We start from the raw sequence: 22,867 nt of genomic DNA, 5'->3' as shown, positions 1-22,867 counted from the left end.
TGGTGTCACCCCATAGAGACTGAATTGTAGATAGAGATTACAGATATATTTTTCACATTATCATGCTTTATCAACATTCTATGCTGTACTTAAGAGATTTGTAATGAATGGTTAACTCCAAACGCACAGTGAGTTGTTGATTTTTTTTTTTTAGGCATCAGAATGTTTTATCAAGCTAAGGACTACAATATCTAATATTGAAAGATTGATCGCGGGCCACATAAATTCATTAGACGGGCCAGATCTGGCCCGCAGGCCGTATGTTGGCCATGCCTGATATATATCATTACAAAAGTTTGTGTAAATTTGAAATATTAAAAAACAATTTTTCATGTTATGATAGAATCTGTATTCACTAGTAGGCATGGTTAATGTATACTTGATATAATTTGCGTTAAATTCCTTTTGTGTTTCAATGTGAACTGTATTTCTGTTTGTTACAGTGAAATAATAAGGAACTTTAGGAATCCTTTAGGAATATAGGATTGTTCATAAATTACATAACACTATTTTTATACTTTTCAACCACCATTATTCTCCATAATGCTTTGCACTTATCCACTCCCATCATAATGATTACCTGCATCCCATCTACCCACTTATTTGTTATGTAATTTATGAATAGCCTTTACATTTATAAAACAAAAATAATTTAAAATTGCATTAATTGGCTATACGTGAGATAGATATATGGAATAAAAAATTATAAAATGTAAAAATTTTAATTAATAAATTTTAAAAAATAAAATAGAACTGTACTATGACAGAACTGGATATACTACTGATACAAGGTGATTCTAAATGAATGGAACAACTTTTGTAATTACAGATGACTTTCCTTAAAATGAATACTGATAAAGTGAATTCTCGCATAAAGCAAAGAAAAATTTTACTAGATTTTATGTTAAACAGAATTGTAAATTATCTTTTTATTCCCCCAAGAAATAACACTATTTCCAATAATGTTTGCTTTTTTTACACTTTTAGTCATGAACAATAAAAAGTGGAACTGAATAAATGTTCCATTGAATAGAATAGATTTTTTTCTTCTTCTAGTAAACAAAGAATGGGTTAAACCTCTAATTATAGAGCAATTCAAACATCTGGTTTTAGCAAATCATTCTATTTTATCTATTTTACTCAGAAAATAAGTATGCTCACCCTTTAGTTGGATGCTGTCCCATGCAAATACATGCTACTTTGCATATTGGGGAATGCATACAGTGATGTCAGATTTGGCTACTTTTTTCTCTTTCAGTGCCAAAAAATATTTTCTATTTTTTCAATCTTCAACAGAAAAAATATCACACATTTCTTTTAGTTTTGTTTTGTTTAACTACTATGGTATACTGCTCCACACTTAAATGGCAAATAACAGCTCTTCCTCATTTTGTTTGATATGAAAATCATTGAGAACATTAATTTGTTTGTGTAAATTTAATTTTATTTAGCTTTACATTAGAAACTCAATACAATGGGTGTTCGGTTAACGAACATAATCCATTCCAAGACTTTGTTCGTTAACCGATTATTGACTTATCATAGGTTTTTATGGGAATTTGATTAATTCGTCCAGAGACTCCAAAAAATAAAAAATATATACTTTTTTATTTTTTGGATATTTTATTTTTATATTTTTTATTTATTATGTTTATTTATATGTAATAGTAAAAATACATATATATATATATATATATATACAGTCTTGCATTTTTATTAGTCATGTTTTTTCTGTTTGTGGGGGTTAAAGAATCTGTCCAATGTCAATTGCTTTTCTCTCTTCAAGATTTTTCAGAAGTAATTAATAACATTGTAATTGTAGATATCTCTAAGCCTATTAACCTCAAACTGGTTTGGATGCCATTCTAATACCTTCATTCTGACATCATCCCACTTTAATATCAGATATTGACATTAATCATCTTTTCAGAAGAAAACATATCCTGCCAAGTTTCTTGGTGTTCTTCATTCAAGAGTTCTTGGCATTCTTCTGTCATCAGATCAGTTTCAGAGTCCATTATGAGCTCTTCAATGTTCTTTATTTCACAGATGTGATTTTTGTTACTTCTTAAGTTGCTTGAGTCTTCTTGATAATACAGTATCTTTCTTAGATAAGATTGAACTACTGCCTACTGTAGACCTGTTCAAGCCATACTGCCCAGCAGCAACAGACATCAGACATTTGCCCACTCTCTACCTGTGATATTATACTCTCACCTTTCAAAAATAAAAACCGACGCAAACTTAATGAGTGCCTGCTCGACAGTCTCGCAAATACTATAAAAGAATTGTTTCTGTCAGAAAAATAAAAGGCTGGAATTACAAGGGAGAGTTTCAAAGTTCAGAGGAATACTATCTGATCAGTATATACTGAGTTGGGCATCGATGTTGATGTCTCCCGCGCTCCAAAAGTTTCAAATCGTTGCCTGAAGACAAGGGAAGATCAATCGATATTCATTATTTTACATTGCTTCTTCTTGTGTTTGTTCTGTGATGTGTTCGTTATCCGATCATGTGTTCGTTGTTCGAACATAAAAATTTTTCGCGAAAGTGTTCATTATCCGATTTGTTCATTAACCGATCACCCACTGTAATTTGTATATCTAGGACCAGGGGATAACAAATTATAGAAAATCTACAAACAATAATGAAAACACATTTTGAAATACTTTTGTAGTTTTAATTAACACAATACGTAACTTATAACCTATTTTTTTTTACAAAAATTTTTTACAAAATTTGGAAAGCATTTTATCAAAGCTGAGAATATAACTTAAAAAAATACCTTACATACATTAAATCTTTCCAGAATGTAAAAGAAATTGTTCTTTTGACTTTAGATGTGTATACATATTGTATTTTAAAAAACTGCATGATATTTTTAAAACTATTTTTTTGTGTTCCTTCTTGTTGCTAAGTTGTGCACATGCTGCATTGCAATTAAATTCAGAATTTCTGCTTCATTTTGCTGTTTATATATTCAATGCAGTTTGATAACATTTCCTCAACTTATTTGCAATTAAAATGTCAAGAATTAGATATGTCATCATCATCATTATCTACTGCTTCATTGTCTATGTCTTTGTGTGGTTACACATTCAAGAAGTCAAGAAGCATCATCCAGCAATTGTTTGTTTTCATCACTGTTACTTCCATTAAGTACATTTGATGGCCAAATTTTATTCCAACTTTGAGAAAGTGTTTCATTTGGAAAATTATTCCATACTTTGTCTGTGTTGAAAATTGCATGTTTAATAGTGCATTGTTTCTAAAAATTTGTTGAAATTTTACCTGGATCATAAATAAAATGTTGAACAAATATTTTCCATTAGAAACACTTCAAATTTTCAATCCCTCCCTGGTCCATTGGCTGAATCAGATAGGTTATGTTGGGAGGAAAAAGATGCATTTTACATCTTTTTCAACTTTTAAGTCATTCAATGGATGAGCTGGGACATTGTCCATAATTAAAAGTGCTTTTTCTGGTAAATTTTTAGATTTGCAATACCATTCACTTGAACTACAAACACATTACAAAACCCAGCTGTAAAAATTTCTTGATCCATCCGTGCAATTTTTTGGACTTAATAATCAACAGACAATAGTTTTTGATTAAAATTTTTTAGATTTCACAACTACTGTTAATGGATGTCTGTGATTTCCACTTGCGTTTGAATGAACCATAATTGTCAGTTTTTCTTTCTTCATTTTATACCCTAGAGTCAAAGTTTTTGAATGAGATGCTGAAGTTTTCATTGGTACAGCTTTCCAGTAAAGATTGCTTTCATTGCAGTTATATGCTTTTTCTCTACTTAAATCTGAACTTGAAATGTGAGAGATCAATTTTTCACAATAACTTCTAACATATTCACTATCAGCACTCATAACTTTTCCTTGAACAGAAAGCTGCCAAATTTTGTGTCACTGCTTAAATTTCCTTAGCCACTCTATATTTGCCTTAAATTCAGAATTTCTATTCATTTTTGTATTCATCTCTAGTGCTTTTTGGATTAAAATTGGATTAAAACCACGAGAGGAATGCCTATAATTTGTTGTTGTATAAACCGTAAATATGAGTGCATAGCTTCATCTAAACTGGTGTTTGCCTCTGGAGTAAGTCTAATAAATTTACTTATGTCACTATCAATAACTTCCATTCTTGATATGAAATTTTAAATTTTTTCTTCATTCAAATTAAAATTCTTTATGTTGTTTTGTCGACATTCATGGAATTTTATAAATTCCATTTTGTCACGTGGTTCTCACATAAAATTTTTGAATTTTTGTGGATGTAAAAGAAATTGGAGTGATGGCTCACATGTTTTTCTATAGTAAAGAGTTTCTTTTTATTAATTACACAAAGTAAATTCTGCAATAATTGTGATTTTAAATCTGTTTAAATATGAAAACATCAATGGTTATTACTATTGAAAACCTGTTATTAGTACTACCACTCAGATATAAATTATGTAATAATTAAATGTCGGGTAATTTGACCTAGAGATAGGCTTATTACAGCCTGATGTAATCCTGTAATCATTTGGCATAAATTTGAAAAATCAGGTTAATGAGTATTTATATTTGTATGTGTATTTTATTTGTTTTAATTGATTATATATTCAAAGAAATAACACCTAAATGCAATTCCAGCACACAACAAGTAAAAAAATTTACTAGTCAAACATTTTTGGCCACAATTTAATGGCCCTCATCAGGAAGAATACAAAAAACAGTTCTATCAATCGAACATTACTACATTCCATTTTTTTAAACCTTCAAAACAATGTTCAAACGAGACAGTGACACAGTTTACATTATAAATAAATAGCAATATTTTTTTCAAGATACAAGGTATAATGATTATATATTAATGCAAATAAAATTAAACTATCCTTATGAAATAAATAAATATATANATATAAAGCACATGAAAATTTCAGATATGAGGTTATAGTAATTTAATATCTTCAACAATATATTGTATGTGTATATATATATATATTACAACTTCACTAATATTTATTATTTCTAGAAAATATTAAATATTAGTAAAATTTCTAAATTAACTAAATTTCTGAATATTAAAATTCTACAAAACTTAGTTAATCTTTGATATTTGATAGCTAACTAACTGTTTGATAACTAATGTGTTTTCAATGATTTTTCTTGATGTACACAATATTGCATAATATCTTAATATGTTATTATTAGGCATAAATATTTTCATATATTCATGCATAATAACATGTTATTCCTATAAGTAGATATATCTATAATATATGCATTGTTGATAATAATCAATGCTTTTGATGAAATTTTACAAGAATTTAGTTTATATCAAACACACAGAAACTTGGATTTTAATAATAAATTAATTTACACCATATTGGAAGAGTGGATTTGGTTGACTTATAATTAAGAGATTTTTGTCTTAACATTAAATAATGTTAAGACAAATAATGTCTTAATTATAATATTGATAATTTGATTAATTTTAGTAAATAAAATCTCCCAGAAAATGTAAATTACAACTGAATCTATATTCTATTATAAACTCATACAGCTCATTTAAATACAACATTCATGATTGTAGTTAATGTTCAGATAGTAAATTGTAATAACTGGAATAGGTTTTATTTAAATTTATTTTTAAAGTTAAAACTACAATATATTAGTTTTCCTTATTATAATTGGTTTGCTTGAATGAATCTTAGCAATAGTGATAGGAAATTGCTCAAACAACCTGATTATCCCACCTATGTTAATTTCACTTGTAGTGATAAAGTGAAGATTGATGCACATGAGCAGGAAAATTATGTTATTGAGCATCAGTGACAGGCTCAACAAAATGTATCTGATGGCTATGAAGATAATAGATCAAAGATATGATTGGTAGCATTGTTTTATGGTGATTATTGCCTTGATTTTGCTACCTGTGTGCATCAGCCTTTAGTTGTTTGAATAGCAAGAGCTCAAATGCTAATTTGAGAAATCACTCAAGTGTTAGTTCAAGTCACTGCTTGTTCAAATGGTTCTTAGTTGATAATAGAGATTCCTAAGGAAAATAGGGGAATTTTCAGAGATGCCACACAAGGTAACATTTTGTGAATCTAGCAGGCCAAAAGTCATAAAAATAACATACAATACTTATAACCTTCTAAAAACAAAGCTGGTACAACAAACAAGTGATTCACAAAAAACTGCAATGCAATATGGCCTGCTTGAATTCTTAATCGCTGTTCAAAAACAACTTTCAACTTGATTAGTTGAAAAGAGAACTGGAACGGTGATGGTCACTTCCTAATGTTTGGTTGTGAAATTAAATCTTTTGTAGGTATTTCACTGAATCACCATGGAATGTTTACATCAGGGTATGTAGTTCAAATTTAAATTTATAAATAGTTTCTTGAACTTTAGATTTGTAACAAAATACTCTCTCTCTCTATATTGACAAATTAATCGGAAGTTAAAAAATTAACGATTGTAACAGAATGCCAAAAATTTTGTACTATTTAACATTGAGATTTTGTAATTTTTATAATCTTGAAGATCTATAGACTACATATAATGAAATATTGAATTCAATAAAATGCATTTTTGCAAAATAATGAACTTTTTATGGGTACCGTCATGAAAGTATCAAGACAAGAATTGTATGAAATGTTGAAAAACAATATGATGATGATGATGATATAGGGAAACCCAAAAATATTACATTTGCCAAGCAACGTCAAAAAATTTAAAAATGGTTTGATGATGTAATAGTGTTGTTCATACATTTTCTTGGGGTTAATCTACGCTACATGTGCAAATAAGATTGATGGAATGTGTTTTACATATTTGTTATAGATTGGATGTACAGAAATGACAGTGTCCTACACTGAAGAAAAACAAAATGTTGCGGCTAGGAAGAAATTCATAATAGACAGATTTAAGTCAGAAACATGACTATTGTTCGAAGCAAGGAGGAGGAAATATTAATGATGGCAACAGTTTAGAACATGTTTTTAAAATGCTGACGTGGCTTCTAATATAATGGGTTTATCATTAATTGAACAATTTCATGTAATATTGTGCACTTTGACTTGTGGTACGAGATAAATATATCTGCCTTTAAAGAGTATTGTGACGAGACTGAAATTTGTATAATGCCTGTTACTTTCCACAAGATGGTCCAAAAGTAATACAAAACTTTTTGCTTCCAATTGGACAGATGTCTGAAGAAGCACAGGAGTCTGGCCATAAGGAATTCTGGAAACTGTATTTTAGATACAGTTTCCAGAATTCCTTGCATGCAAGGATTTCTGCCCAGAATTTCCAGAACATGCAAGAAAAGTGTCAAGAATCCAAGTAAATAAAGTTTTTCTATGTAATTTTTTGATAACATCAGACCTAGTAATTACATCTACAAGAAGAAAACAAGAAAAGCATACAAGAGTAGTTACTAATCTTGAATTAATGAAGCTAATGCAGGCTCCAAATATCCAAACAGATGAGAAAATGATAGTGATTCTCTTTTTTTGTAAGACTACTGATTCTGACAATAGAAATAGTTTCTGCTGGTATAATATGTGGAGCTATGCTGGACTTGTGATGAACCGAGAATTGTAGTCCTTCCGAAGACTTACTTATATGCAGGTCTAAGAACGTTATTGCCGCATCGCTTTCTTTTTCCCAAGAGAAATTGATGGAAGGATATATGCTTGACAGTTGCTGCATAAAGATGAGGAACGTCTCATCTGTGTCTTCCCACGCTATGAGGATGTCGTCAACGTAACGCAAATACAGCCTCGGATAGTGGATGGCAAAAGAAATAGTTGTGTGATAGTAATGTATTAAATTATGTTTCTTTTATGTTTTAAGATTTATTCTAATTATTGTAAATATATTTTGATTACAATTAAATTGTTCCATTCTTAATATAATGTTGCAAAATCTTACACTGTGTGCCAGTAGGACNGGATGACAAAAGAAATAGTTGTGTGATAGTAATGTATAAAATTATGTTTCTTTTATGTTTTAAGATTTATTCTAATTATTGTAAATATATTTTGATTACAATTAAATTGTTCCATTCTTAATATAATGTTGCAAAATCTTACACTGTGTGCCAGTAGGACTATAGTCCCTTTATAATCATAAGGGTTGGCATGCCAGTCTGTATATTTCACACAGTGTTTGAATAAGTCCCATCCATCAATGAATAGTAATTTCCTAATTACTCATTATTCAGTTTACAATATATCTTAGACTAAACTCTCAATAACCAAAAACCAGCAAAATAACTCATAAATTCAGATATTTTTTCCATCTTAAATGGATATCATCAGGCTATGCTCAGTCTTGGAACTGCTTAAGTTTAAAGATTGTACATATAGATTCAAAAAATGTGGCTGCTTATTGATTGGCAGTGTCTTAATCATAGTCTTCTCGTGGATGCTAAGGATAAGTCATGGAATGGTGGTGGTATAGCAAATCCTCCAGATTTGTGGAAAAGTATCAGCATCATTAAAGTTAATGGCTGTGTATATTCTCGTGCAAACTGGTTGAACCTTTATCTCCAGTTAAATGAAAATTGTATTCCAATCTTAGAATAATATTTTTATTTTATTTTATTAGAACAATATTTGAAACAATTTCAAACATTGAGTTTTAAAATAAATTCGAACATATGCATGTGTTTTAGAGCGTCAGCAATTTTTTGCTCTTTGCATATGTAGCACCAGGCATATGAAAGCATGTTGCTGTTTTTAGAGTTTTCATTTAACATGAAGCAGACCTTGGGTAAGGCCAAAAACGTTTGTTTTCCAAAATTTAAGCAGTACCGGAGATAAAGGTTCAACCAGTGTGTACTAGATTGTTCATAACACTGGTAATCAGGTTGGAAGATATTGTGCTGTGTATATCTCCATGAGCTCCAGATATTAGAGTTGTGCTCTATTTTTTGTGTGATGGGAAATTTTTGTGTGGTCAAAATGTACCATGATGTCGGAATTGCATGTGTATGCTGCCAAGGCTGTAGAGATGTAACCCTTATTTATATCCATATGATGTTCTTTCAAACAGGTGGTATGTTGGCTAGTGGCCCCCATATACTAAGGTAATTGATTGCATGTATTGTCTCTGAATGGAATGGAATACATCTCTGATAAGTGTTGTCAGTTGGGAGGGTTTTTGGCGTTCCTGGAGAGGGAGAATACGGTAGGGCATAGAGAATGCTTTAATGATAGTTGCACTTTTCCACCAGCATGAGGTTTTGTCTACACCACCACCATCCCACACAACTTATCCTCATCATGCAAAATAAGGTCACAATTTTGACTTCTTCGATCAACAAGTGGCCATATTTTTTGAATCTACAAGTTCAAACTCTAGCAGTTTCAAGAATGAACAAAATAACCTGATGTTGTTCATTTAAAGTGGAAGAAAAGGTTTGCTGGTTTTTGGTTATTGAGAGAGTAGAACACTTAAGACTATTAAGTGTTAATAGCCAGCATTTAGTGATTGTTGATTGTTACAATATTCAAATGCAAATCTAGAAGTTATTTGTTATCTTGAAATTGATCAGTTTTCCTCAAATTAAGCCACTGAAAACTCATTTTATAATTATCATAATACATTATAAAATATGATTTATAAATCTTTCTATTGCTTTTCTGAGATTAAAATTTCAAACCTGCATAAAAAAACAGTGTATTGTATTTTTGTTCATTGTGTACTTCTAAATTATGTTTCTCTATGTAAAATGGCTTGTAATACATACTTCCTAAGATTATTTCTAGGAAGACATTCATACATATTATTTGAATTTTTAAGTTTAAATGAATTTTTCATTTCTGCAGTATTAACTATTAGGCAAAAATTATACAAGCTTCACATAAATTCAAACTAACCACCTCTGACAATGCAATGCACAAACTTATAGAATATTTTCAATGTTGTACAAGTGCAAAAACAAATCAACAGATTTTTACAAACTAAACTTGAAATTAATCAACTGTAATGCTATTCAAAAAATAATCAAATGAACACACCTTTACACAGCAAAAAAGATACAGTAGAACCTCGAAAACTCTGCCTAATGTGGACCGAAGGGTGGCCGAGTTTGTGAAAATGCCGGGTTATCGGGAATGGGGTTAAAAAAGGATAAGTATGCGTGTTCCTCAGAAAATAGTGTACTGTACTTATATGTATTGTTTGCTGGAGAATACAACAGAGAATAAACTGCCCAAATACCCTTAAACAAAGGAAAAGTACGTACTTTATGAAGGCATAGAGCCTTTACAACATGAAAATGAAAATTAATGAATACACTGTGTACAGTAATTTACCTGATAAGACAGACCTCAGAAAAATACTTTATGAGAGCTTTTATACTTTTATAAAGCTGTCTATAATTAACTAAGAATTTTTTTGCCCTGCCAGGGTATGGCCAAGTTATCCGGAGTGCCGGGTTATCGAGAGCCGAGTTTTCGAGGTTCTACTGTATTTGGATTTAAATTTTTCAGCCTGATTTATAGATCATCAGGAATCTTCAGTAATGGAATAATAAATTTGATTGACTATATCTTATTGCTGTAAAGGATGATGTTTATTGGAATATTAAACTTGAAATTATTGTTTAATTATTAATGTTTCAAAAATGAGTTAATAATTATTGAAAAATTTTTTGCAAAGACATCAGATATAAAACTTGTTTGACAGATATTGTATTAATCTAAAGTAATATTTTTAACATTGAGAGCTTTTTAGAATTGAATAATTCTTGATTTCTTGCAATCAGCTACTTTATTTGGAATCATTTAGATTAATTTGGATGAAATTTTGTAATAAAAGTGATTTTACTATTTAAAAATGAGCATAACTATGTGACATTTAGCTGGTATAATTTAAAGATTTAAAAAAAAATTACTAAAACCTGTTCAAATTGGAAAAAAATATTTAGTACTGTGCATTTTCAGTTTATAGATTTTACTGATTCTGTGTTGGCTAATCTTATTATAAATATATTCATTTTGTATAAAAAATTTAATTTTCTCTCTTAATTATTCAGTTTTGTATTGTGTCATGGAAAAGTGTGACAAAGTTTAAATGTAAACACTTTATTTTAAAATAACTAAGATTAATTTTTAAAAAATAATAGATTAATACTAAGAACAAAAAAATTTGCAATAGCTAATTCTAACAGTAACACAGGAAAGTTTCAAAATCAAATTGTGTCACAAGCATGGTCACTATTCCAACATTTTTTTTTTTCTTTCTTTATTTTGTGGCCTCATCTGACTTGTCAAATGACCACAGTAGTAGAAGCCCATTTACTATTTTTAATATATTTAATACTTAACAATATATTTCATAAGAGTACTTTTGATATTCTAATTTGAAGTTTATTAAAATTGCTTTTATTAAAATAGTGAAAAATTCCTAAATATTGATTGTTAGTATTATTAAAATCCTTACATAAAATAAAGAAAATACATCAATAAGATGCTTTTAATTATTACATTAATTTATTTATTATAGTTTTGAATTTATAGAAAAAAGAATATTTGATCAAATTTTCTAATTCATATTTGTTTTTTTATGATACAGATGCAAATTTTATATTTAATTTTACATTTATGTACTGTATATTTACTAATGAACTCTCAATGTTTTTGTAGATGATACACCGAGTTCTCCACCTCTTCCTCCACAACCAAGAACGTTCAATGTAGGAGATTTAGTATGGGGTCAGATTCGAGGTTTTCCCTCATGGCCTGGTAAACTTGTAAGAGAAGATGAAGTGAAAGGAAATCACATTAAAACAGAAGCAGGAAAGGTAAAAAAAAAATTTCAATAAAACATTATAATTGGACTTGTTGTAATTTAAAATTAGAAAGTAAACTAAGATAAAAATTTAGAGATATATGATAGTTTTATAACACTTTGCATAAGTCAATAAACATAACAAAATATATTTATTTCTATGTGTTTTTTTATTAAAATAGTTTTGAAACAATCAGAACAGGATTTATGAATTAATTAAAGTCAATTGCATCTTGAACTCTGTGTCAAATGAAATTGTCAAAAAAGCTATAACNATCAAGACATTTTAGTCTTTTCTACATATTTTCTTCAATTCATCAGCCATTTTTTAAAAATGCAAGTCAAGACTTTTTATTCTTGATGTGATTTTTCAGCTGTATTTAGAGAGATCTTACCTTTCCAGATGTGTTTTTCTCTACAACTGAAGCCACTTTTTTCCCTTGTGTTTTTTAAACTGTTCACTGAAAGTATTTCTTTTGTGTTTCTTTAACTGGAAAGACATTTTTTTTTCTACTTTGACCAAACAAAAGAAATTTTCAGTGTTCTTGACACAAGTTAGAACTAGTATGATCAATTCCCATAAGTGCATGATTCAACTCTGCAAACTTCTAGCTTTGAACACATTCTCTTGAACAAATCTTGAGTTGGCCATTGATTGTCGGGTGCATTGCAAATTGGCCGGCCATAGTCCAAAGTAGTTGTAAATTCTCATATATTTCAAGTTTTGGTCAGGTCAAATGGCCAAAGCTAGACTAGACTTCAGACATTGGCCGTAACATACATACACATATATATATTATCTTATTCTATACATTTTATACATTTGTGTATATATGTGTGTGGGTGTGTATATATATGTATATACATATATATACACACCCACACACATATATACACAAATGTATAAAATGTATAGAATAAGATAATATATATATGTGTATGTATGTTACGGCCAATGTCTGAAGTCTAGTCTAGCTTTGGCCATTTGACCTGACCAAAACTTGAAATATATGAGAATTTACAACTACTTTGGACTATGGCCGGCCAATTTGCAATGCACCCGACAATCAATGGCCAACTCGAGATTTGTTCAAGAGAATGTGTTCAAAGCTAGAAGTTTGCAGAGTTGAATCATGCACTTATGGGAATTGATCATACTAGTTCTAACTTGTGTCAAGAACACTGAAAATTTCTTTTGTTTGGTCAAAGTAGAAAAAAAAATGTCTTTCCAGTTAAAGAAACACAAAAGAAATACTTTCAGTGAACAGTTTAAAAAACACAAGGGAAAAAAGTGGCTTCAGTTGTAGAGAAAAACACATCTGGAAAGGTAAGATCTCTCTAAATACAGCTGAAAAATCACATCAAGAATAAAAAGTCTTGACTTGCATTTTTAAAAAATGGCTGATGAATTGAAGAAAATATGTAGAAAAGACTAAAATGTCTTGATTTTCACCATTTCCAATCAGCAGGAACAACAGTTTTCCATTGCAGAGATGATCTTTTATTAGAGGTTACTCCTCTGCCAAAATATGCAAAAACAGTTTTAAAAGTTTACAAGTAACAAGACAAAACAATTAAAAAACACATAATTTCTTCTTAAAAATGGCTGACTTTTTAAAACTGTTCTTGCATATTTTGGCATAGGAGTAGCCTCAGCATCTCCGCAATGGAAGACTGTTGCTCCTGCTGATTGAACATGGTAAAATTCAAGACATTTTAGTCTTTTCTATGTATTTTCTTCAATTACAGTTGAAAAATTGCATCATTAAGAAATGAATCTCTTTAGTTACAGAGAAAAATCACAACACAGAAAAAAAGAAGTTATCTTACCAGGATGAAAGCCTCTTTACTATTACTTGTTTCTGTAGTCTGAAATGTTGTAACTCTTTGAATTACATAATGTATTGACTCATTTGCAGTTCTATTGATTTGTTGAACACTTGGTAGCACAGGAACACTTTGAAAATCCCTGGCCTCGGGTTAAGGATTGATTTGATGATGCTGCTCTTAAAGATATTTCATTATCAGAATTGATTGAAAGAAACATGATACAGTTTTGCAAAATTAATCTGGTTTTGGCCACTTTTTTGTGGATAATTCTCAAACTGATCATTGATTGTCAGTTACAAATTGACCAGTCAAAACCCAAAATATTCTCATACATTTTGGACTTTGGCCATATGACTTGCCCAAAGCAAGAAAATCCAAAATCTAGCCATTTTGCAAATTAGCTAGATTTTGGATATTGGCCATAACATATATATATATATATATATATATATAGAATATCAAAATATTATAAATATAGCTTTAAAAGTTCAAAAAAAATATTAAGAAAAAAACAGCACTTCTAATTATAATTTGTTTTAAAACAGTTTGACCATTTATTACAGTGTTTAAATCTGACTCACCTGATTTTACTCAATTTCATTGTTTATTCAACTATTGTATTAAAAAATATAATTTGAATAAACTTAATATTTGTAATGTCTCAAAATACAGAATTACGTTATTTGAAAGTATAATTTGTAATGAAAATTTAAATCTAATGAGCTCAAATAATTTATGGTGTATGCTTATTCAAATACGAGGAGAGTTCGATATTAAAGGTACAGGTCAAAATTACACTAACATTTATAATTAAAGAAAATATTTAATACATTCCACAAAAACTACATACTTTTGTTTATTTCATGACATAATCACCATAAACGTTGAGACATTTATCCCAGTGTGACACTAGTTTGAACATTTGTTCACAGTACTGTTGCTTGTCCAGTTGCTTGAAGTAGTCTAGAACAGTGTCTTCCAGTTCCTCCTGATCTGCAAAGCATTTCCCCGCCAAAAATTTTTTTAAAGGTCTGAATAAATGAAAATCCAAGGGGGCTAAATCTGGACTATACTCCACACGTCAAATCAAACCAAACTGTGGTTTGCCCAGCGGAATTGGGAAGTCCTGCAACATCCTCCATATAGTTCAAATTTAGCTCCCTCTTCCTAATATTTTATTTCAAAAATAATTTTAATTAAAAAAAATCTTTTAATTTGATGCTAGTTTAAATATCAGATCAACAAAAATAGTTTATTTACTATAACTAGAAAATTTGTATGATTTATTATTTAATTTAACTCTAATATCAACTTTAGGTATATTTATTCTAATGTCTGAAAGTGGATGCTGATCTCGAAAAACTAATCTTTATAATTTGTCATTTTGTTTTGGTTTTTGTATTTTTTTATGCTTGAATTTTTTGAATTTGTATTTTGTTTTGTGTGTTGTCATCTTATGTGTTCTGTTTCAGTTGTATTTGATTTTTTCTGTTGATGGTCTTTTAAAATGATTTAAAATGTTTGCATTAATTAAACATGATTTTCTTTTGCTGCTAAAAGGTTTTTATGTTAAAATCCAAAATTAAAACTGGAAGATCTAACATATAAAATGAAAACCATTTTCACACTTTTCCAGCAAAATGATTTATGGAATCAGTATCCAATCTGTAATTTTAGAATTTTGTAGTTTGAAACCTGAGACAGGTTTATAAAATAAGCCAAAAATGTTTTTCCATAAACCCTTTTGCTGAAAAGCATGAATGGTTTTCATGGTGTTCACTGGTACTTTGTGTAGCAGTTTGATAGGACTTTAATTCTAATATTTTTCCTTCTTATTTATATCTTGGATTTTATGAAGTTTCTGTGAAAATATTTTCAGTTGGAGAATGCTAAAAATATAGTAGTAGTACTAAAAAGTGGTAAGTAAATTTAGTAATCAAATCATTAAAATGTTAATGATATCAAGTAATATGGATTAAAAGTATGCAGTTAGGATGCACTCTTGAGCCGATTAGTCCAAATTACTTGTTGTTAATTTTGAATTATCTAAAATATAGTTTAATATAATCTTACATTTTGACATTTTGATTAGTAATACAAGGGCTGTTCAACTTGTGTCTGGAATTTTAGTAATGGCGACAGAACTAAATATGTATCATAGTCTCAATTTGTTTTTTTTTTTAGATACTCTTCTCCATATACTGACACTTCTCCCATTGTTTTGGCAATGATGCAGAGTAGAAATCTTTGGCTGGTGTTGGAGCCACTCATTATAAACTCTCTTGAACTCTCCAGTGAAATCAGAGACATTTTATCACACTAGATGAATCTCCTGTTTCCTAAAGATTCCTTCAAAGGATCAAGACTGTAGGCTGGGTGGTCCAGAATTTTTTTTATCAAGCCTATTGATTGCCTCCAATATTTGTAGGACCATGCTCCGACAACAGCCAAAAGGAGACCATCAACTGGGCTACTGCTAACTGGGTGCTGGACATCTGGGCAACAAAATAAGAGATGAATAACAGACAAAATACAAAATTTTTTGTTTTATATATTAAAATTGCCATTTTTTAATATTGATCAACTATCTGATAAATTTAAATAATATTTTTTAAGAAACAGGTTAAAAGAATGCTTTTGTACGAGGGCTGTTCGGAAAGTTCGCGGCCTCACATAGAAAAACAAACAAAATAATGTTAAAACTTATTTTATTTTTCAATGTAATCTCCTCTGTTAGCAATGCACTTATTCCAGCGATGTTCTAGCTTTTTTATGCCATCACAATAGGTCGATTTGTCAAGGTGTGCAAAATACTCGTTCACTTCAGAGATGACTTCGTCATTTGAGTGGAATCTCTTTCCAGCCAAGAATTTTTTTAGGTTTGGAAAAAGGTGGAAGTCACTGGGGGCCAAATCAGGTGAGTACGGTGGATGTGGAACTAATTGGAAGCGAAGTTCGTTTATCTTTTGTTCAGTGATTCTGGCGGAATGTGCAGGTGCATTATCGTGGTGGAACAGAACTTTTTTCTTCTTCAAGTGTGGCCTCTTTTCTTCGATTTCTTTCTTCAGTTTTTCCAAAAGTTCACAGTAATAGACAGCATTAATGGTCTTTCCTCTTTCTAGGTAGTCAATAAAGATGATGCCTTTAGCATCCCAAAAAACCGAGGCCATCACTTTCCCTGCTGATGGAACTGTCTTTGCCTTCTTTGGTAGAAGTCCAAACACTCCTTTGACATCAAAGTGCAAACACATTTTTGCTCGGCGGTCAGCAGATGCGGCACCTACCTTGCTGAGACCTTCGTCATACCCAAATCTTCGGTTAGGATGTGGTGCACTCGGTCGACAGAGATGCCTGTTGTCTCAGCTATCTCACGCGTTTTCAAACGGCGATCTGCTAATACCAAATCGTGAACTTTGTCGATGTTTTCTTCAGTGACAGCAGTTGACGGCCGTCCGCTGCGAGGGTCATCTTCCACACTTTCTCTGCCAGATTTAAAAAGGGCTGTCCATTTTTTCACAGTGGTGTACGAAGGAGCAGACTCTCCTAAAACTTCATCCATGTCAGCTTTGATTTGAGATGGGGTCAACCCTTTTTTCGTCAGGTATTTTATGACCGCACGAGTCTCCGTCTTCTCCATTTTTGACAAAGCATGTGCACATTGACTATCTGCTAAGCTGTCGTGGCAAAACTTTTTGACAAATCAAGCGGAAATTGGTATCATATCTTTAGCAAAGATGGCTGAATTATTCCCGCCAAAAATTAAATTGATCGCAGCGCCGCATATAGGCAAGGCCACAAACTTTCCGAACAGCCCTCGTAATTAACAAACATGTTTATACATGTTACATATATTAAAACAAATAAAGACATGAAATTCAAAACAAAATTTTTATTTTAAATTTTAGTTTTGAAAATGATTTGTTCTTATAATACTTATATTAAATTAACGGCAAGATGTTTGAAAGAACTAGAAACAGTTAACAAATCACATGAAAGAAAAGCAGTTCTTTGATAGAATTTGTTTTGAAGAACTGCTTTTCTTTGATGTGCTTTGTTAACTGCTTCTGACATACAGTAATTAATGATGCTACAGTAAGATGTTCCAAACATTACCTTTTCCTAAGTTGGAAATAATTTGTAACTTATAATTCATAAATTAAAGCTCATACTTCATAAGTCTCAACCATATTTATATTTTTATATATTTTATCAATATTTACAAAAGATAAATAAAAAATATCCACTCAATCATATGCTTGCTAAGCATGCAAAAATTTAGTTTCTGTTGTCCACTTGACTATTGCTCAGTTGTCATGTACCCCAAGAGACTTTTATTCTGCAGGCATAGCATTGTTGCCAAAATAATGGGAGAAGTGTCAGTTTATGGAAGAAGAATATCTAGAGAAAGAAACATAAGTTGGGCGTATGTAACATACCCAGTTCCATTGCCATTACTGAAATTCTGGACAAAAGTTGAACTATCCTTCTATGTTCAAACTTTATTGCTTATATAATTGAATTTTAATTCAATTATAATCATTATTATACTTTGTATCAACTTCCAAAGAACTCCAATATACTTGCACCCGATATAGTTCCATCATAAAGTTCATTTACAAGAGTCCTTACATTGTATAATTCTTAAAAATAAACAACACAATAATATTTTGTTTATTTTAAAATGATTAATGTATGAAAACAAGTACACTGTAAAGATACAACTGCTGTTTTATGTAAGTGTTGACATCACTATCAGCTTAATTGAGACAGAGTATAGTTAGTTAATGATGAAATATTTATTATGCTCTGTCTCAATTAAACTGATAAAAAATAATTGTATTTTTGTTTTTTCATATGTACTGTATGTTTGTTTCCTTTCCTTTTAAAGAAAATATTATACAATATAAACCAATTATTTTGTTTATTAACATTAAAAGCAAAATAAAACAATAAATAATACAGATGAAAGATCTATTTTTATAGACTGGTGGATTGGAAGGTCATTTATGAAATTATATGGAGCTAGACATTGAATTTATGGAACACAGAGAACATACATAATTTCTTCTGGAGATCTGTATATAAGCAGATCCAAGAACAAAATTTTAGCCTTGATCTCATATTCCAGGTGAATGAAATGGAAGAGTAGACCAAGGACAATATTTCTATGAATGTGAATAGTTCATTCTCAGAGCTATCCCAAGCAATTAAGATGTCTACTTATTATAGATAAAGGAGAGGATATTGAATAGTAAATGGGGAGTTAAAGATTTTTGTTTCAATTTTCCTCATAATTTTGGCTAGTGCAGCAGAGAGAGATGAACCCATTGGTTTGCCTTGTTTTTGGATGTAGATATTGCCATCAAAACAAAAGTAATTAATTATTCTCAGTAATGAATAGCACTCAAATCTAGTAGTTAAGGCACTGAGAGGCCCTTCCTGATAAGCATAACATTTGCTAGGATAACAGCCTCGAATTGCAGTACCAAAGGATACAATGATACTACATCAATTTGTAAAAGTGGTATGCTTGCATAGGGAGCAATGCAGATTTGTTAGAGAACTGATCTTGCTTCAAATGCAGAGTTAACCAAAAGATGTGATTTAGGCAGAAGGGAGCTAAGTTTTTTTAGCAAATGCCTTCTCCAAATAATATGTTGGATGTGAATATTTGTTAACCAGAAGTTGTAGAGGCCTTATGGGCTTGTGTGTTTTGACTTTGAAGAATAGCCTAAGACATGCCACATTTGGGAGGAGGGAACAGTCTCATTAAGGAAGCTGGAACACCTGGTAATGCCATCACCCTTTATGCTCTTCTTAGAATCATTGGTGTCAGATCTTCATTTAATAAAATTGAACCAGATTGCAGAAGGAAGTCGTCATTCTTACATATCACAAACTTTGGTTTTTTGAGATCAACAACCACAGATCCATATTATTCAGAAACCATCACTATCTGTTTTAGGTAGCTTCAAGACATATGTGAGGGTCATTGGACAGCAATTTTTGTGACACTAATTTGTGTTGAAGTTTGGCCTGTTGAGTATGCATTATGGCCACCGTGGGGGGAGAGATTAGTTGGCTGTAGTTTATCTTTGGAATTGGGAAGAATTTCAGTCGAAGCTGCAGAATCTGGTGAGCTGTGTTTAGAACTGCAATGTTTGCATAGTTGTAGTACTGCTCCAAGATAGTTTGAGTACATCAAGAAGATTGTTACAAGCATTAGAATTTTCTGCTTAGCTTTCATCTTGCATAGAACATTGCTCCATGACTTACAGAGATAAAGTTTACTTGTTGGAAAAATCAGGAATATATGTCATATCTTTGTTACTTCTGAGAGATGGTGTTGTAATCACTTATATTGGAGCTACTATAGGAACGCTTCAAACACATGTCCAAGAACATCAGGACATCTGTTTTTATATAATCAATAGAAAATATATTTACTATAATTATAAAAATGTAATGAATTATCCTGATCATTATATATGATTTAATTAATATTAGTTGAAATTTTTATAACACAAAATTTTACTTTCTTAATTTATATTTCAGTTATGGGTGAAATGGTTTGGAGATCATACTTTCACACAAGTTGAACCTGAGAAACTTAAAACATTATCTGAAGGTTTAGAAGCTCATCATCGTGCTAGGAAAAAACATCGAAGGTATTTGAGATTGAAAAATTGCTGTTAATTTCATAAATTGAATATAAATTTTAATACTTTTCATAATTGTTAATGTATTCTTAATATAAAGCATGTAGAAAATAATTAACAAAAACTGCCAATACAATTTCTTAAAGATATTTTCAAAACATTAAGATAAAATTAACATATTTAACTTTTTAAATATTTCATTAGAATGTAACAATATTAATCTTCAAATTAAAAACTCTGAAATTTATTAAAAATTATCTTATTTATGCTTATATATGTCAATTGTGATCAAAATCACATTTTTGCATTAATGAGATTAAGTCAATTTCTACATACTACCAAGATGTTGCAAGTGATATACTCCCTTGAAACTTTTTTTCTAGCTCTCCCATAAAATTTTAGGAAATACAGTTACGAGGTTTTGATTGCCAATCATAATGTGAAAAATAATTAAAATAATAAAAGAAGAAATGATATACAAATAGTATCTTTAATTTTTTTTTATGTACTAGAACAGGGCTTCTTAAACTTTTTTTATTCACGACCCAAAAAACATAAAATAAAGATATATACCAGGGCTGTGGAGTCGGAGTCGTCAAAAAATACTTTGACTCCTTTTTACTTCCCAACTTGTTATGTATATATAACAGAAAAGAATTGAAATCGTGTCAAATTTGACCCTCCATCTTTGTTTTGCAAATATACACGTTTGGAGACCTCCTGAACCCAAAAAAGGCAATAAAAAAGGAAAAATTTGCACACATATGTGTGTTGGAGTCTAATTTGTTTAATTATTTCTTTATTTTTTGTTCTGAGATATTAAACAATATCTCAGAATGGGTAAAGTTTAAGAAACAAAATGTGGCACTGTAGCTTGCATATAAAGGAGCATTAATACTATTAAATTTTGGTTCTTAATTAAAGGTTGACAGGGTGAAGACATAAAAGGGGTCATGTGTCATATGTCTTAATGAATATTTTACTCGTTACTAGCATTCAAAATTTAAAAAATAAAAAGTAAAACTTGTCTCTACCCTCAAAGTAAGTTTTTTTGTCATTTTATAATAGTACAGTAAAACCCGTTAAGATATTCTCGCCTACAATGTTAGAATATGTATGGGGACATGATTTAGTTCCACTACTCTGACGCTTAATAACTAACTCCTGTGTTAAACCATCTGATTCCAATTCTAACCACTCCGACCACAGAAATTATTAGGCTTCAAACAGAGTGAACAAAATTATGCCCCCACACAGTTTAACATCCACACATATAGAAAAAAACCTCAAATCTTTTGCATATCTCGAAATTTCAAAGTGTCCTGAGTCCAAAAATGTAAAAATTTGGGAGGGATCATTTTTTGACAGAGCGCTACACTCGGTCAAAAATTATCAAATACATGTTTATATATTACTTAGAGGAGTCTTATAGCTTTGGAATAAAAAGTTTCTGCGTTCTATCTTTATTAGAACTCTATTTATTGAACCTTTTATTCTGAGGTCATATGATGACATTAGAATTTCCGGGTCTCTTTCAGTAACAAGTCTGCCCCTAGTCGGAGTCGGATGGTAAGGAAGAGTCGGAGTTGGAGTCAGTAGATTTTTACACGACTTCACAGCCCTGATATATACAAATTTGCAAAAACAATAATGGTGTACTATCACAGTTCACTCTTGTGTTACAATGGAACAGAGATAACTGAATACACTGAAAAGCGACAACACTATACTAGTACACACTACAGTGTTGCTGAATCGTTGTCTCGCTGCACCAGAAGTGACACAAAGCGCAACTCACGAAACCTATGACACAAAGCGTGCCATTTTCAAACTCTCACAAATTATTTTCAATATTTTGCATTAAAATCTCACGACCCCAGGATTTCGCTAAACGACCCCAAATGGGGTTGCGACCCATAGTTTAAGAAGCCCTGTACTAGAAAAACAATTCAGCATTTCATATACTAAACTTTTACTTAAAGATTCATTTTTTTAAGCTTTTAGATGTTTCTGCAATATAACAAATGTTTTGCAAAGAGGATATTATTTTATGTATTGTTTTTATTTATTATGAATATAAATTTGGCATTAAAAATAATACAATAAATTATAAAAATTATAGATTTGTTGAAAAACGTGTACTGTAATACCCCGACTCACGCTGCCCCGACTTACGCGAACCTGGAGTTATGCAATTTTCAAATCTCGTCGATTCGTCTTATGTTTGAGCGCCACGCAACCCTTGATTACTCACTCCCCCCACACTATTGTTCAGCTTACATGTTCGGATGTGTCGCGCGGAATCCACACATAGCTACAATTTATTTTGTGTTATTTATTTCTGTGTTTGTTATATCTACGGAGACTCGAGAGACTCTACTATGTCATCCAAACGAAGTAGAACTAATTCTTCTGCATCAAACAAGAAAAGAAAAACTTTATCTTTGGAATGTAAAGTTAACATTGGGTATGTTCGTAAAGTCGAACGAGTTAAACGAGAATGACGTCATCGTTATTCCTATTTCGTTAGACTTTTCGAACGATTCGTTACTAACGCGTTTAACTCGTTT

General features: G+C 30.6%; 1 protein-coding gene across 1 annotated transcript in view; it reads left to right on the top strand.

Annotated features, from left to right (window-relative positions):
- Window positions 1–22,867, top strand: part of LOC111626067 (mucin-17-like) — a 105,026-nt gene that overhangs the window by 62,130 nt on the left and 20,029 nt on the right. The window contains exons 10-11 of the mRNA XM_023369355.1: window positions 11,664–11,821; window positions 20,194–20,306. Of these exons, the coding sequence (XP_023225123.1) occupies window positions 11,664–11,821; window positions 20,194–20,306 (271 nt within the window). The remainder of the gene's footprint in view (window positions 1–11,663; window positions 11,822–20,193; window positions 20,307–22,867) is intronic.

Source organism: Centruroides sculpturatus, unplaced genomic scaffold, assembly GCF_000671375.1.
Source record: "Centruroides sculpturatus isolate CEXI.00-Female unplaced genomic scaffold, Cexi_2.0 scaffold22, whole genome shotgun sequence".
Classification (NCBI taxonomy): Eukaryota; Metazoa; Arthropoda; class Arachnida; order Scorpiones; family Buthidae; genus Centruroides; species Centruroides sculpturatus.
This window is presented reverse-complemented; position numbering and strand designations above follow the sequence as displayed.